Source organism: Melospiza georgiana, chromosome 6 (assembly GCF_028018845.1).
Source record: "Melospiza georgiana isolate bMelGeo1 chromosome 6, bMelGeo1.pri, whole genome shotgun sequence".
NCBI lineage: Eukaryota > Metazoa > Chordata > Aves > Passeriformes > Passerellidae > Melospiza > Melospiza georgiana.
In genome coordinates this window covers 21,746,040-21,762,965 of record NC_080435.1, presented here as the reverse complement: position 1 = coordinate 21,762,965, position 16,926 = coordinate 21,746,040, and the positions used below count along the sequence as shown (strand labels likewise).

The window sequence follows — 16,926 nt, the reverse complement described above, 5'->3', positions numbered from 1 at the left end:
TCCCTCCCACAAGAAGGGAGCACTGTAGAAGAAAACCAATCCAATTATTTCCATACACAGGAGACGGAATTTTTCAGTCCTTACTCCTTTATTCTCGTAGGATTTATGTCCTCATGGCTGAAGGTTACTTAACTTTACCAACAATATCAACAAACCTGATATCAACCTGAGATCATGAAGAAAACTGGGTACCCATGACTCCAGCAAAATGAATTGTTTCAGAGAGCTGTTCATAGCCAGTAGTGCAATAAACTGAAAGGTTCCTGGTGTGTTCTCCATGGAGCCTCACCCAAGCAGAGCCTCAGCTCTCAGGGTGCAGACCCAAGTCATCGACAGTGTTGTTCCAAGCCTTGCTCCATTGCCACCTCCTTCTTCTTGATGAGAATCCTGGAGTAGTTTGTGCTCAAAGGGACCTTAAAGGTCATCCAGTTCCACCCCCTGCCATGGGCAGGGACACCTTCCACTATCCTAGGCTGCTCCAAACCCTGTCCAACCTGACCTGGAATGTTTCCAGGGATGGGACAGCCACGGCTGCTCTGGGCAACCTGTGCCAGGGCCTCACCCCTGAACAGGGGAGGATTTCTTCCAAGTATTCCACCTAAATCTCCCCTTTTCCATTTTGGAGCCATTCCCCTTATCCTAACGCTTATCCTAACCGTGGTGCCACTTTGGACTCCTCCTGTGGCCTCCCCCTGAGGATCTCACTCCTGTGACACTTTCTTGCCCTACGAGACACAAAATTTACCCCCCAACACCTGTCTCTAAACCCAAGCACAGCACCTCAGCCCTTCGGGGCTGTCCCACGCCCCAACAGTGGCCCTTTGTGACAGCACCATCAGTGACGTCACAGCGGCCACGGGACACGGGCCATGTCACAGAAGCAGCAGAGGGGACCCAGAGCCGCAATCCCATGGTGAGAGCCGTGGGATGCAAACACCGCTATTCCAGCCCCACCACAGCCCCGCTGTTGAGGTGTGGGACAGTCCCGGAGGGCCGAGGGGCCGCGGGGTTTCAGGGAGAGCTACCTGCAAACTGACTTTATGCCTCTTGCAGGGCGAGATGTCATCGAGGGAGGACACTCCGGAGCCCAGCACCAGCCAGGCTGCCAGCACCAGCCAGGCCGCCAGCACCAGCCAGGCCGCCGAGGCTGCGCCGCCGGAGGAGAGCCGTGAGGAGGAGGAGGCCTCGTGCCCAGAGTGCCGGCACATCAACACCACCTGCTCCAGCTCGTGCCGGCACTGCTTCTGCCAGCTGTGCCTGTGGGACTGGAGCCTGGGCGAGGCCACGTGCCCGCGCTGCCAGCGGCCCACGCGCCACCCCTACCCCCAGCACGTGGCCCTGTACCACGAGGTCCAGGACCGCGTGTACGACAGGAAGCGCAGACGGCGCGGCCAGTCCGCACGGAGCTGGTCCTTCGGGCCCTCGGAGAGGAGGCCCAGGAGATCCGGGAGGTGGCCCCGCGATGGCCGCCGGCAGTCCCGGCGCCGCCGAGGCAGCGACTCCCCGAGGAGGAGGTGGTGGCAGCACCAGAGGAGGGCTTGGGAGGACACACCTGAAGAGGGACAGACTCCGAGGGTGGAATGGACCATCCCGGTCTCCTCACAGGGACGGCGATCCTGGCACAGGTCCCACAGGTCATGGAGCCAGCAGGAACGGTCCTGGGGCCGGCGCAGGTGGAGCAGGGGCAGGGAGCGTTCCCGTGGCTGGGACATGTCCTCCAGGAGAGAGCAGGACACGCAGACAGGCTCCCCCGAGCACTCCGCGAGGCACAGGCGCTGGAGGAGCTGGGATGGTGATGAGAGACACCCCCCAGGGCCCCAGCACGATGTCCCCTCAGACAGGAGTGAGACACACCAGTCAGAAGACTCTGATTCCTCCGAACAACAGCACACAAGAGGGAGGCAAAGCCGGGGCAGATCCCACAGCAGATCCCACAGGAGAGACCAGAACTCCCCGGCAGGCTCCCGGAGAACGGTGCCCTACGAGCACTCCAGAAACCAGAGGCGCTGGAGGAGCTGGGATGCTGATGGCAGACACAGTCCAAGGCCCAACCATGACAACCCCTTGAGGAGGAGCGACAGACATCAGAGGGAAGACTGGGGTTCCTCCAGGCAACACCACGGGACAAGGAGCCAAACCCGGGGCAGATCCTACAGGAGAAGCCAGAACTCCTGGAGAGCCTCCCAGGGAAGGGCGCCCCGCAACCACTCCACAGGTCAGAGGCAGCGGAGGAGCTGGAATGACGACCAGGGACATGCTCCAAGGTCCCAGTGGGACAACCCGGGCTCCTCAGGGAGGAGCCGGCGCCATGCCGAGCGCAGGGACACATAGCCCACCCTCCCAAAATGGGAATTCCCACACTCAGGCTCGGCCCAGGGTGTCCAGGCAGGCTTTGGTGACCTCCCAGGATGGAGCCACCAGATCCCCATCCTGGACATCCAGGGCTTGACTTGCTGCAAATAAACAAATGCCACTTGAGCCAGCACTCCCTTTCTTCTTTTTCTGTTTTTGCCACCTTAGAAGCCTCCACAGATGTTTTGGAGCATCCCACGCCCTTGGGTTGCCCTCATGAGTTTCATCCTTTCCCTCTGTGAGCACTCCCCAGCATCATTAAGTGCCTCTGTGGATCAAGGAATGAGCTAAGGAGCTCTTCCCCCTCCATACCCTCACAGCTTTTCCATGGTTGAACCTCACTTGGATTTTGCCTTTGCTTTTTCTTCAGTTTTTTTCCAGAGAAGCTTTGCTGGGAGAAGTTGATACCCCTTAGCACTTTATTTTCCCCAAAAACCCACGGTGTGGCTGATACAAATCAGTGCTGGAGGTGCCCAAGCCCAGCTCCAGGGCCAAAACTTGCCCTTAACTTCCCTCTCAGCTGTCATCCAGCCCCTGTCCCCAAATGCCAGCCTTTGGAATCACCCCACTAACCTGCAGTGTAACCTCCAATTTGGGGTGCCAGCATAGCTGATCATCCCCCTAGATGCATATTCAACATGTGGGATGAGGATTTTGCCTATGGATACATTCTCTGCTGGATGGAAGGAGCCTGGTCACACTGGATCCCTCTTGCACTGCAAGAAATAATTGGAAAAAAAGCCATAAAATTCAGCAAATGGTGAAAAGCATGAGCCTGGGCACGCAGGAGGTGGGCAAGGATCCTCGATATCCACATCATGTCTGGTAGAGCCACTCCTCTGCTCGATCAGGTTTATTTTTCTTCCACAGAAGCCTGCTTCAAATACACCTGGAATTCACTCCTTTCCCCAAATATACTCAGAAAATGGGCTCTTGCTACCTGGAAACCACACACAGCCTCAGCTGGGAGAAGCACTTCTCAGCACATGAGGTGGCCACACACAGCACCAAAACCACCCTGGTGGTTTTCCCCTAGATTTAATTTTTTTCATTAAATACAAAACTTCTTCTCAGGTATAAGCTGATGTTTGTTTATCTCCTGGAAAATCCTCTCCCTGCCTCTCTGAGCATGGTGCCAGGGACCTGGAAATGCTGGATATGCCCACCTGAACATACACACACAAATATTTCACCAGGAAAACCCTGGAAAAAATGCAGCATTCTGTGTGAATGGATGTTGGTGGCAGAGCCACTACTTCAGGGTAACAACGAGTTAGAAAATTCAGACAAGTTCTGCTGAAGTAAAAAAACAAAACAAAACCAAAAAAAAAAGGATCTGGGAAAAGTGCAAAGAGGCTGGAGGTCTGAGGGGAGTGCTGCCCCTGGAGGTCTCTGTCCCAGAGCTTGGATTCAGGAGGTCTTTACAAACACTGGCACCTCGGCCAGGCTGGCAGAGTAATTCCTGAGCGTGGTGCCGCCATCAAACACTCGGGCAGTGTTGGTGTCCAGCCACAGGTGCCCCTCTCCTGGCAGGTAGATGTCCCTCCATGTTTGTCCCTTTTCTGTTATTGGAGCCACCAGGACCTGCAGGGAGAAGGAAAAGAAAGAAAAAAGAACTTCAGCAGAGGGAGGATTAGCCAGGATGTGTGTGTTGGGATGAGATGGTCATCAGGGAATCCTGGAATGGTTTGGGTGGGAAGAGACCTTAAAAAACATCCAGTGCCACCCCCTGCCATGGGCAGGGACACCTTCCACTAGCCCAGGGTGCTCCATGCCCTGTCCAGCCTGGCCTTGGACACTTCTAGGGATGGGGCAGCCACAGCTTCCCTGGGCACCCTGTGCCAGGGCCTCAGCACCCTCACTGGGAATTCCTTCCCAATCCCGTCTATCCCTGCCTTCTGTCAGTTTAGAAGCATTAATGCAGTGCAGTGACATTCCTTTGACTGGGACTGGGGTCATCCGTGCCTGCAGCTGCCCCAGGATTCCATCCAGTCTATATTTTTGAAAATCAGAACAAAAAATCCCCAGTGATAGAGTCAATGTAATTCCACCTTCAGGGAGCAATTTTCCCCCTTCTTTCATGGGAAAAGCAGTTCCCAAAAGTAGTTCCTAACATTCTAAGACTCCATTCCTGCTAAATCCTTTCACTTCCAAAGCTGATAAAGGGTTTTGGAGCCCTAAATAAGAGTTTCATGAGGAAAGCCAATAAGCAAAAACCCCAAAACCCACAAAACTCAGCTGCTTTGGCTTGGATTTAAATCTGCTCAAATCCAAGTCCTGGTTTGTGCTTGGGCAGCACTGGATTTACAGGAATAATGCAGAATTCCCACCTCATCTCCAATGAGGAACTCATCCTCTATGGTGAATGCAACGGGATCCGTGGGGCTGAGCCACCAGGCAGGACGGAAGATGGGGTACCCCAAACTCTGCCACTCCTCACTGTATTTTAGGAGCAGGGGCACAACAAAGTCCCGGTGCCTCTGGATGCACTGGCGGGTCAGATTCAGGACCTGCAGGTGGGGGACAAATCCATGAGGAGCCCAATGTCCAGGAAACAGCAAAGTAGGGAAAGCAGGGAAAACTCCCAAAAATAAGTAATTGAAAATTTAATTTAATAATTAAAAAGTAAAACATGTTCCCTTGGGAAGAGAAATTACTGAATTGGAATGTCCTGATCAAGTTATGGTGCAAATGGGGTTGATACTGGGTATTAATTGATTTGGATATTAATTGGATAGATTGGATATATTTGGATATTAATTTATTTGTATATAAATCCTTTGGTAATACATTTAAATCCATTGATAATGGACTTAAAACAATTGGACTTAAATGTATTTAAATCCATTGGTAATTGTTATAAGTCGTCTGGATTTAAATCTATTGATAGCAGATATGAAAACACATTAGATTTGGATAGATTTAAACCTGTTGTTAATTAATTTAAATCCATTTGATTTAAATTTATTTAAATGCACTGAAAATAGTTGTGGATCCATTTGATTTAAATGGATTTAAATACATAATGAATATGAATCTATTAGATTTAAATATATTTCAGTCCAGTTATATTGAACATTAATCTATTAGATTTAAATGTATTTCAGTTCAGTTATATTGAACATGAATCCATTGGATATAAATTGATTTAAGTCTACTGATAATGAATATAAACCCATTGGATTTAAATAGATTGAAACCAATTGATAACAGATTTGAGTCCATTGGTTTTAAGTGAATTTAGATGCATTGACAATGCATATAAACTCATGGGTTGAAATGCATGTACATCTATTGATAATGGATAGTAATTAATTGTATTTAAATAGATTTACATCCATTAATAAAGGACCTTAATAAATTTGATTTAAATTCCACTGATAATGCATATGAATCTATTTAATTGAAATATAATTAAATCCATTGATAACAGACACAAATCCTTTGGATTTAAATCCACTGGTACTTGAATCTAAACCCATTGATAATGGATTTGTTCCCACTTCAGTGGGAAGCTGAGGACAGCAGCTGGCAGGAGATCCCTGCCAGGCCTTTTTGGGGCATTGGCCATGTCAGAATCCCGGTGTGGGACACGTACCCAGGTGTCACAGCAGAGCCAGGGTGGGGTCCCAAAGGCCATCACGGGCAGGAATGTCACAATCTGCAGCCACCTCACAAACAGCTCCGGGTCCTCCGAGGTGGCTCCAGCCTCGCTCCCTCCTGCAGGAACATGGGGCTGGATTGAGGGCCTCCTATGGCATGGAAATGTTCTGGGGAAACCTCAGAGCTCCTTCCAGTGCCTACAGAGTAACCATTGCTCTGAAAACCTGGCACAACTTCCCTGGAAATGGCACAAACCCCCCAGCACTGAGGGCTCACCCAGCCATCCACAAATTCCTGTTTGCTCTAGAGGCTTTTCCCAGCTCTTGCAGCTCCCAGGTTGTTGGGACACAACCTCCTGCCCAGCTCTCTCAGTGCGGGAGGATCTGTGCTCCCATCCACACAAGCACCTCTTTGGGAAGCAAACTCCCATGCTGGGATTGCTTGAGCATCATTTTCTAAGGAAAACAAGCTAAAAATAGAGGCTAAATTGAAATATTGCTCTCAACCCCTATTTCAGGGCTGTTGTTTAGCTCAGCTCTCCATGTTTGACACTTCTGCACAGTCTCTGCACGCTCAGGGCTTGTTTTAACCACCACTAACTCCATCAGCTCCAAGAAAAAGGGAAATGGATCCACTTGGCCCTAATTAAAGGTTGTTTCTTGCCCTTTTATAATGCTTTTATTTCAGGATTTCTGCAGCCATTTTGCTTTGGAGCAGAAATACAGACTTGGAGCAGAGCTGCTGGGGTTTTAGGAACACCCATTCCCCAGCCAGGAGCCTGGGGATGCAGATCCTGCCTGTGCCAGGTGGGTTTTAGCCCAAGCCAGGGGTGGGCTGTGGTGGAACTCTGGGAAGGGCATCCCCAGAGACTCAGCTGCTGCTGGAGCTGCCTGGCAATATTTACAGCATATTCTTTTGGTTTTAACTCCTCACTTTTTTCCCCCTGGTAACATTCATCCCAATCAAGCCAGCACAACAGAAAATTGGGGAGAAAAATGCTCCAAGCCTTCCCATAGCATACCTAAGGTGCAAATGTACCTCCTGTGCCTGGAAAAAGGCTGCAAAATTCACTGCAGAGAAGCCAGAAAGAAGGGAAAAATGGAAAACAAATCCTTACCTACTGCATCAGGGATGAAGAAGTTGTAGCCCAGCAGGCTGTAGTGCAGCACAGAGGGGATGAGCCCCTTCAGCCCGGCGTGGCTCCAGTCAGAGCGCAGGGGGCTCATCTGGACAAACAGTGGGAGGTGACTGGATCTGGAGAAACAGCACAAACCCTTCAAGGTGAAATTCCATGATCCCAGTTGGCTTTGGAGTCACTGGGGCCAGATTATAGTCCCAGAATGGTTTGGGTGGGTAGACATTAAAGCCATCCAGTGCCACCCCTGCCATGGGCAGGGACATCTTCCACTATCCCAGGTTGCTTCAAGCCCCATCCAACCTGGCCATGGACACTTCCAGGGATGGGGCAGCCACAGCTTCTCTGGGCACCCTGTGCTGGGCCCACACCATCCTCACATCCCAAGGATCATTGACTCCAACACACTGCCCTAGCCCACTCCCTCGCCCCTTCACTTCCATGGTTCCAAGAAATATCTGGGAATATCAAGAGGGAATTCCAAGCACCAGTTCCACCATCTCCCAGCAAGCTCTTGTGCCCATCAGCTCCAGTGAGGCCTCTCCCTGGTGCCCACCTGCTCCCGGCGCTGACGATGGTGCCATTGCCCAGCGTCGCCAGCGCCGCCGCCAGCACCTCGGTGTATCTGTCACCCTCCAGCTCGGCAGGAGCAGGGACATCCTGCTCCAGGAAGGAATTGCCCTCCACTCCCTCGAAGGCCATGTAGGTGGCCCCCAGCGCCTGCCGCAGGCGCCGGGCACGAGCCAGGTACCAGCCCAGCGCTGCCTCGCTGGTGACATTCAGGCGGGCGCAGAGCTGCCCCTTCCAGGTGGTCAGCAGTGGGATCTGTGGAGGGAGAGGATGGAAATCCCTGTCAGATCCATAGAATGTCCTGCTGATTCCATGGGGGATGCCATGCTGCCGCCATCCCACCCTGCACTCTTGTGGTGCAGTACATCAAGGTGTAAACTCCCCAAAAATCCCTGAGCTGGTGGCAAAGGGATCATTAAAATGACTACACAAAGTGGAGCTGGGGGATCTTCTCAACACTGGAAGTGGAAGTTTTAAAGTTGCTTCCGTAGGAAGAGGAGGGACGCTGCCTCCCCCAGCACTGCTGTCCCAGCACAGTGGGATAGGCTGTGCCCCTTGATAAAATAATAAACCTGAGGGGGTTTATTCAGCTTAAATTTTGGTTTGGGGGCTGAGGGGGTTCCGTACCGAGCTGGCCCCGGGTCGGGGCTGGCGGCTGAGCCAGTATCCCGCAGCCTCACCGCCACGCAGGGAGCGCTGGAAGAGCGGGGAGGCGACACCAGCGTACGGGGACAGCGTGATGGAGAGCTCCAGAGGTTCCACCAGCGCCGGGGCCTGCCTCTTCCTGCGCCCCGAGGGCACCAGGTCCTGCGGCGGGAAGGGCGGGAATAAGGGGTTTGTGGGAGAGGAGCCCCACGCTGCCCACATGCCCAGAGGATGGCAGGGTGGCCGTACCACAGCGGCGAGGACGGCGGTGCCGCGCTCCCCCAGGGCCACGACGCCCTCCTGAAGGCGATGCCGCTTCAGCCTCCTCACCAGTGACCTCAGGCCTCGCTTGATTTTGGCGGCAGAACCCTCCGGGCCGTGGTAGCGCCAGATGGGAGACCTGCAGGGTGGGAAATCTCTGGTGAGGTGCTTGGGAGAGCAAGCAGGTCATTCAGAAGGGTTCCCACCATGGAGGCAAGGAGTGCTCACCCCAGGAGCGCGGTGTCCGGCAGTGTCCGAGCCGGAGCGCTGGCCGTGTGCCGGCAGGCAGCCGCCACGTCGGCGCTGACACAGAGCTGGTAGTGCAGGGGCTCTGCTCGCCCCGCCGGCGTCTCCAGGCAGAATTGCTGGTGGCTGTCCAGAGACAGGAAGAGGGACACGTCGGGAGCCACTGTCACCGTCACTCCTTTGGGGGAAAAGTGGGAAAATGGTGTCTTGGCAAGCACCCGGCTGCTCCCGGTCCTGGGAGCTGCAGGGATGAGCAGAACCTGACTGGTGCCAAGGCCTTCTGGGCTGATCCCACCACAGATCCAGCCATGCCAACCATCCCCACCCTGCTCCTGCCATTCCCTTGTAGAGTCCCAAATGCCTTTCAAGGGCTGGATTTCTCCCTTTCTTGGCCTTTTTGCTCAGCATTCAGCAGTGCAGGGCAGCCGCAGGTCAATTGGATTAACTTGGGGTAATACCTGAAGTTTGGTGTTCTGCAGAATAATCCAAATATACCCCAAAAAATTACACCAGCAGCTGAACTCCTGCCTGAATTCAGCATCCCACAGCAACATCAGGGAGCCACAAAGCCGCTCGAGTGGAGCTGGGAATACGGCAATGGGCACAGATCTGGGCTTAAAAAGAAACCAGCCACACCAAGATGTCCCAGGAGTGACTTGGGCCACCTCATCCTCAGGCACCCAGCTTCAGTATCAGCTTTCCCACAGGGATGAGGCAATGTGGGATCCATCCCACGTGCCCTGTTGCTGCTACATCTGCAGGATATTTTATTCCCGCAGACATCTACGCTACCCTTAAACCAGCTGCTTTAGAGGTGAGGAGAGGGGCAGAGAAGCACAGGGATGAAGCTGCTGGGCTCTGGCCAGGGAAGGAGGTGGTTACCTGTGGATCCCAGGAAGTACCTCTCCAGGAGGGGCCCGAAGCCTTTGGGGTTTGCGCTGAGGTCGCCGCTCACCAAGGGCTGAGCGGGGCTCTCGGCGCCATTGAGGGGCCAGCGCTGGGCACGGATGCTCGGCCCTCCATACCAGGAGACATTGGCCATGGAAAAACAGTCCTGCAGCCAGGAAAGCATCATCAAAGAGAGAGGAATACTCAGGGGGAGCAGGAAAGCCAGACTTGGAGCAAACTGTGCTAGTGGCAGGTGTCCCTTTTACAGCGTAAAATTATGGTTTCATTTTAAAAAAAACAAAGGAAAAGCAAGACGTGCTTCCCAAAGCCTGCCAGTTTTTGCTGGAGGAGCACAAATAAAACCAAACTGCCACAACAATCACACTTTTGCACTCCATCACAGTTATCAAACACCTCTGAATCACAGGTAAAAAGATGCTGCAAAGGTGTGAACTCAGAGACTCTGCAGGAGTGAGTGGGAGAGGACAACAGAGGGGGAAATTCAAGGAAACAGCTTTAAAATGCACTGAGGGCACTTTCAGAAATCCAATTGAAAAATCTGTGTAATTTGGTTTGCTAGTTTGTTTGGGGTTTTTTTTAGTTTGGTCAAGATTTTTCGATTTGGTCATGTTTTTTGGGTTTGGTCAGGTTTTTTATTTGTTTGGTATTTTTCATTCAGTGGTTTTTTCTCTGTTTTTCTTTTTTTTTCCCCTCTGCTTTACTTAAAAACTACATTAAGCTCTCCAGCTGCCTTCTCAGAGTTTCTGGAGTGAATGAGCAAGTGCAGCTGTCCCCAGCTGATCTCTCACAGAAAGCTTTTAGCCCCATCTTGAGCCCTCACCTTGATGGCACCAGTGCCCTGAAGGTGACACATCCTCCCTCCCAAGGCACAGCTTCTTTCTTTCCCGAGGGCTGATGATAAGAATTTCCCTCAAGAACTCAGTTTGGAGATTTGGGCACTTCTCATAGGCCTGACAGGGCCCTGGGATGGGGGACATCCCCATCCTTGACCCACCTCCTGCCAGAAACCATCAGTTTTCACTTCAAAGCTCCTCAGACTTTCCCCTTTCTGCCAAATCGAGGGATCAGCAGGACTTAGCGTCCTCGTGACTTCCCAGGCAGGATGGGCTTCCCTGAAAGCCCAGAGATCTGGGGCCTTGAAGGGGGCCTGGGGTGGCAGAGGGGATCCAGAGATCCCCCACTCAACCCACCCCACCTTTATTCCCAATCCCAAGGCTTCAGAGCCTCCTGGAGTCCTGAGCTCGGGGGCGCAGAGAGGTTAATTCTCTCCAAGGGGTGGGGAGAGATGTAAATTATTAAAGTGGAAACCCTGGAGGCTCGGAATAGCTGTACCAGGTGTCAGCTGAACTCGTTACACCAGCTGGGAAAGAGGGAAAACAGTCTGTTCTGAACTCAGATTTCGCTGGATCATATTTTCCAATGGTTTGGGGTTTTTTTTAACAAGTGGGGGAAAGCCTGTTCTGTCTCACTCATCCTCTCAAATGCTCACAGCAATGTCAGTGGAGGAGACTGAGAGTTTGTGCTCAGGCAGCACCTTCCACCCACCCAGAATGGTGCTAACAGGTGATTTATGGCCAAAGGGGAACAATTCTCCATCCCAGAGAATCCCATCCCGCTTCCTTCCCTGTTCTGAGGGCTCCCCACAACTGCACACCCTGCTCTGACAGCGTGTCTCCTTCCCCTCCTGAGGCTCCTTCCCAGAGTCTGCTTTTATTTAACTGAGGGAGAAAGCAGGGAATGGTACCAAAAATGTTTGCAGCAGCGCACACGGATTATTCCCATCCCGCGGGAGCTGCCCATTGTGTCTGTGCTGGAAGAGACCTTCCCGAGGCTCTCGCCAGCATTGTCATCTCCACTGGGTATTTACTCTGTCTCCATATAAACACAGCTCTCCTACCCGGGGTCACCAGCGTGGCACCGCCACAGGATTTTGGGGCTCAGCTTCGTAGATGGTTTTCCTCACCCGGCACCTTCTGGATGTGGAAGATGGGGAACCACAGTGTGATCACATAACTGAGCTGGGGATGATGGTGAGGCCAGAGCGGCCCTTATTGGATCCCAAAGGGTTTGGAGCTGGATGGAGGGGTTCTCGTTACCTTCAGGGTCACGTCGGGGCGCAGCGGGGTCCAGCGGACGCTGTAGCACTCTGTTCCGGGGGCTGCCGGCGGCTCCAGGGCCAGCCGGAGCTCGGCGTCCTCCTCCCAGGAGTAGCAGAACTGGCGGCCGTCGTGCCAGCAGCGGTCCCGGGGCGGCGGGGGCTCGGTGGCCGGCACGCTGCCCACGGCGATGGCCAGCACGGGCCGGCCGGCCGGCAGCGCCCGCAGCAGCAGCGCCCCGCGGCCGCGCTCCCACAGCATCCCCGCGTCCCGGCCCCGCAGCACCCACTCCTCCGGCGGCTGCTCCACGGCCTGCCACGAGATGATGCCGATGGTCATGGCGAAGAACACGGCCACGCCGAGGCAGCCCACGGCGCCTTTCCAGGGCTCCGTCATCTCCCTGAAGGTCAAGGTCCAGGTGGACTCCGGGATTTGGCCGGTGTGGCGGGAGACGGGCATGGTGAGATCGCAGGGATGCGGCGGCGGCTCAGGAAAGAAAACCCTCTGGGATAGCCCCAAAAGACCCTCTGGGACAGCTCCAAAAGATCCTCTGGGATAGCTCCAAAAGAAAGCATGAACAAAAAAATTAATGAATGTAATGTATATATAATGAAATTTTAAAAAATAGTTTAAAAGAGGGAAAGCTGCCACTCGGTTCTGTCTGCACTGATCCCGAGGTAAGGGGAGTCCCTTCCACAGGCTCCTCCAGAGCAAATCCCGCTGCTGGACTCGGTGACGGTGGCTCAGCCCCCAAAGGCAGGGGCTCAGCCCCTTGGCACAGCCAGCAGCACCCAGGGACACCGAGGAGGAGGAGGAGGAGGTGTCACACGTGGCCCAGAGCCCGGGAGGAGATGAGGCCACGGACAATGGGAATCGGGGCCACGCTCCAGCCTCGGCTGCTCCGTGGGGTTTGGCATCGCTTCCCTGCTCGGTTTGGAAGCAGCAGCAAACAGCCAGGGGCGCAGGAAAACATCCCAGGGTGGGTCAAGAAAGGAGGGGATGCAATATCCTCCTTCCATCTCCTCTCTCCCTTCCCTGGAAACGTGTTTGGACGATGCACAGAGCAAAACCCACCCGTGGGCAGGGTTGGAGAGCTGGCTGAGCCCAAGGGAACGGGCACTGCTGTCCCTCCAGGTGAGGGGTCGCTGTGGGGACAGCTTCATGGCATGGCACTGGCTTGTTCCTGCATCCCAGCCCTCATCCCACTGCCCGATGTCAGGTTGGGCATGGTGCCACCTCCCCTGGCTCAGCACAGCCACCCCTACACCCCCTGTCACCCCCTTACCTAAAGGCAGGTTCGGAGATGCTGTCACAGCCCCCAAAGCGTCCTCGATGTTTTTCCCACCACAGGCAGGTTTTCCTCCTCTTTCCCAGGGCAGTTTTCCCTCCTGGCCGTGTCTCAGACCCGTGGAGCTGAAGGAACTTGATCCAGACTAACCCAGGAGCGTTACTTAAGCCAAGCTCCCTCCTTCCCTCCCTCCCTCTGTGCCTCCCGCCCGCTCCCCTGCAGCCCGCACGTAGCCACAGGTGGCTGCATCCCCAGCAGGGGCAGGATATTAAAATATTCCCTTTTCAAGGCTTTTATCTATAGAGGAATAATTTTAAAGGTTTGGTTTTTTTTTTTTTTTTTTTTTTTTTTTTTTTTTTTTTTTTTGCCAGTTTGAAGTGGCTCTGGTTGAGTCTTTACTCCATACCTGTGAATCCACACATGATGCCCTGGGAGTGCTGAGCCTCCTCGCTCTCCTGCTGTGGCTTTTGTTGCTGTTATTGCCCAATTTTGGGGGATTTTATCCCTGCTCCTACTTCACATGAGCCACTGGACCCTCCCTTAGATTAACTCCAGGACTGCAGCTGAGGGTGCTGCCTGCACCCAAAACCACAGGGAAGTCACTTCCCAGGAGATTTGAAATCCCCACCAGTGCAAAAACTCTGGAAATCTGAGATTTCTATTGACTTTTCCATGCTCCAGTCCCCCCATTCACAGTCATCTCACCATATCTACATGTGATCAGGGAATACTTGGATTTTCCAAGTGATATTACAACCTGTTGGTTGCCAAGATATAAAAAACTTGGCATTTAAAAGTGTTTCCCCATCCTGCATCCAGACAAAACCCCAGCAATCCCAAGGCCAAAGCCCTGCTCGCCCCAGACTTCAGGAGACTCCCAGGACAGCCAAATCCACCAGGAAAATTCTCATCTGTGGCCCAAATAAGCCCCTGGATGGGGCCTTTCCTCTCCAGGATTAGTTTTTCTTTGCAGGTGAGGCAATATCCAGTGTTGGATGGAGGAAAAAATGGTGGATTGAATCAGGACAAGAAGGGACTCCAGAGCAGGTGGGGGGGTGTATCCAGGATAAGGAGAAAGGATGAAAAAGGCTCAGATATGAGCCAGGAGACCATGATGCTCATCTCAAACAGGCTGGGGATCCCCTGGGAATGGATTCAGGAGAGGTTATAGCAAAGCTGTAGGTGATGGACCCCAAAGCTATGTAAAATAAAGGGAAAAATTGAAACAAAAATAAGGAATGAGGAGTGCTCCTTCCACCAGGGGTGTTAGAGGCACTTGAGGGGCCCAACACTCCCTGTGACCTGGAAAGGGGGAGCAAGCAGAAGTGAATAAACCCTGTGGTGACTCAGAGCTGCTCACCCACAGCATCACCAGAGCCAATGGAATTACTTGTGAGGCTGTACAGATCCATGTGCCTCAGGGAGAGCTCAGTTTGGCTGCAAAACCTGCAGAAACAGGGCAAAGGAGGGAAAAAAGGAATCTTTGGGATGGTCTGGGATCCTGGTACAATGTTCAATGCTCCCAAAGGTTCAGTGCTCTGTCCAAGGGAAAGGGACTCGGCAGCAGCCCCCAAAAGCTGCCCAAGCATTGGCAATTCCCTGTTTCCCACCACAACATGGGCTGGGAGGGGGGCAGCTGATGAGGTTGTTTGGCTGCAGCAGCTGAAGGCAAAGCTCTGTCACATGGCACAAGATTAAATCACATCCATGGAATGGCAGAGGGGCCCCCAAGGTGGGATTAGGGAAACCCGGGGTGGCGCGGGTGCAGTGGGATCAGCAGGGACAGGGGGCCGTGCCTGGGAGGGACAGCAGGAAATGGGGGTGGTTTGAAATGCCTTTTTTCTTAAAAAGCAGCTCAAATCCCAGAGAAAAATCCTGCTGGAGCTTTAAACAACCCAATATTTGGCCAAGTTTGGCCCCCACAACACTGCATGTGGCCTGGGGTTTGGGCCAAGCCTGCTCCCACCCTCCCAGAACTCCTGGGTTTTGGGAGGAGGAATGGATCTCTGAGTTTTCCTGCCCATCACAGATCTCAGCATGAACTGGCTCCCACAAGCAGAGTGAAACCTCCCTTCATCTGCCTCCCACTGCCAACAAAAACCACTTATCCTTCACTGGCCACAGGGAAAAAAAATATTTCGGGGTGGCTCCCTGGATTCCACAAGGGTGTCCTGTCCCTCTGCTTCAGAAGAGTTTTAGTTTAAACATTTTTAAATCTCCTCCTATGGAGAATGGAGCATCTTTTCCCTCTTCATGACTTTTCAGGGTTGAAAAGACCTTGAGGTCACTTTTTTTGTACCCAATGGGGCTTTCCAGGCTGCAGGGCTGCTGAGGGACCTTGATGTGGTGGCAGGTGTCCCTTCCCATGGCAGGGACTTGGAACTGGATGGGCTTTAAGCCCCTTCAACCCAAACCATTCCAGGATTGAGCAATTTGCCAAGGCTCCAGGTTTGCTGGGCTGTGTGGGATGTGGACAATGGGTGGACAATGCCCAGGGAAGGGATGGAGTGGGAGGCTGGGAACACATTTAACTCACCAGCATCCATAACCAGAGTCTGAGAACCCAAGCTTTTTGGTGAAACACCCAGAAAACAGGGACTAAGGGTTATTCCCACTGGGATTTAGGATCCCTGTCCCCTAAGAGAGGCTTCCATCACTGCCTACCCTGTGGATCACACTCCTTTCCAGAGTTCTGTCATCACCTTTTGGGCTGGCTGGAAAAAGGGAGAGCACAGAGAGCCACAGGGATTTTCCTCTTTTGTGGGGTTGCAATGGAAAGGCCCAGCCCTTTCCATCAATATTTTCCTACAGCCTTTAAGCACCAGCAATTACAGCCACAGCTTCCCAGCCAGACCCTCCTGAGGTTTCTGGTTTGGGATTTCTTAAATATTATTATTTTTTAAAAATACAGGAAAGGTGTGTGTGTTGGCCAAGAGCAAATGAGAACTGGTGGGAGCAGCCTCCAGGACTTGGCATTTCTCCTCCATTTTTTCCAGTGGGGAGCAGCCTCACTCCAAAACTCTCTCTGTGGGATGGATCCCACAGTCCCTCAAAAGCCTCCACCAAACTCTCAGTTTTATCAATTTATCCATGATATCTCTAAGCTGGGAGACACAGTGATGAGCCAGAGTGGATTCCCTGAAGCTGGCAGCATGGATGGACATGGATTTCCCACCTTCCTGCCCTCCCAGAGTTTATCCAAAGGGAAAAGATACCTTCAGAATCCATCCTGGGAATAAAACAGCCGATGTGCCATGGTGGGTGTTCTCTTTGGATTTTCCTTCCCCTTGCAGTTCCCAGCCTTGCCTTTCAGGGCCAGCAAAAGCCTTTGGCTGTGCTGGAATTCTCTGCGCCTTAGAGAGCTTTGGGCTCCTTTTTGGAGCTGAGCTCAGTTTAGAAGGGAAAAAAAAAAAAAAGGCAAAAGGAGTGATTTGGTTCCTAAATTCCCAAAATCTCAGCCCAGATTTCCTCCTGGAAAGCAATTTCAGATTTCCATGAACTCCACAGCTGTTTATAAAGGAAAAAAGGAGCAGCAGGACTTGCACTGACAACGTGGCCTTATAAACAGCATCAACCCTTGGAAGCAACCACTGTCTCTTCCCATCCCAGCTGTGTGCCCTGAACCAGCAATACCTGGATTTGGGAGCTCCTTGAGTCCGTCCACAGCCCATTCAGGCTTTCAGGAGGGTCTCATGTCAAGCAGCAGGTTTTGGGCTGGGGAACAGCCTGGAGCACCTGAGATAATCCATGGATGGATAATTTTCCAGCTGGAAAGTCGCCAGCTCCAGCTGCCAGTTTTGGGATGGAAAGAGTCCTTGTGT

The 16,926-nt window shown here is 52.8% G+C and overlaps 1 protein-coding gene across 1 annotated transcript; it reads right to left on the bottom strand.

Moving 5' to 3' along the window:
- Positions 1-3,762: 3,762 nt before the first annotated feature.
- LOC131085206 (SITS-binding protein-like) lies at positions 3,763-12,276 on the bottom strand. The gene is made up of 10 exons (XM_058027087.1): positions 11,818-12,276; positions 9,695-9,866; positions 8,795-8,990; positions 8,555-8,705; positions 8,288-8,467; positions 7,647-7,915; positions 7,073-7,209; positions 5,951-6,072; positions 4,683-4,862; positions 3,763-3,936 (listed from the first exon to the last, which is right to left on the bottom strand). Exons 1-10 carry the CDS (start codon positions 12,274-12,276, stop codon positions 3,763-3,765), a joined length of 2,040 nt encoding a protein of 679 aa, XP_057883070.1.
- Between the last annotated feature and the right edge of the window lie 4,650 nt (positions 12,277-16,926).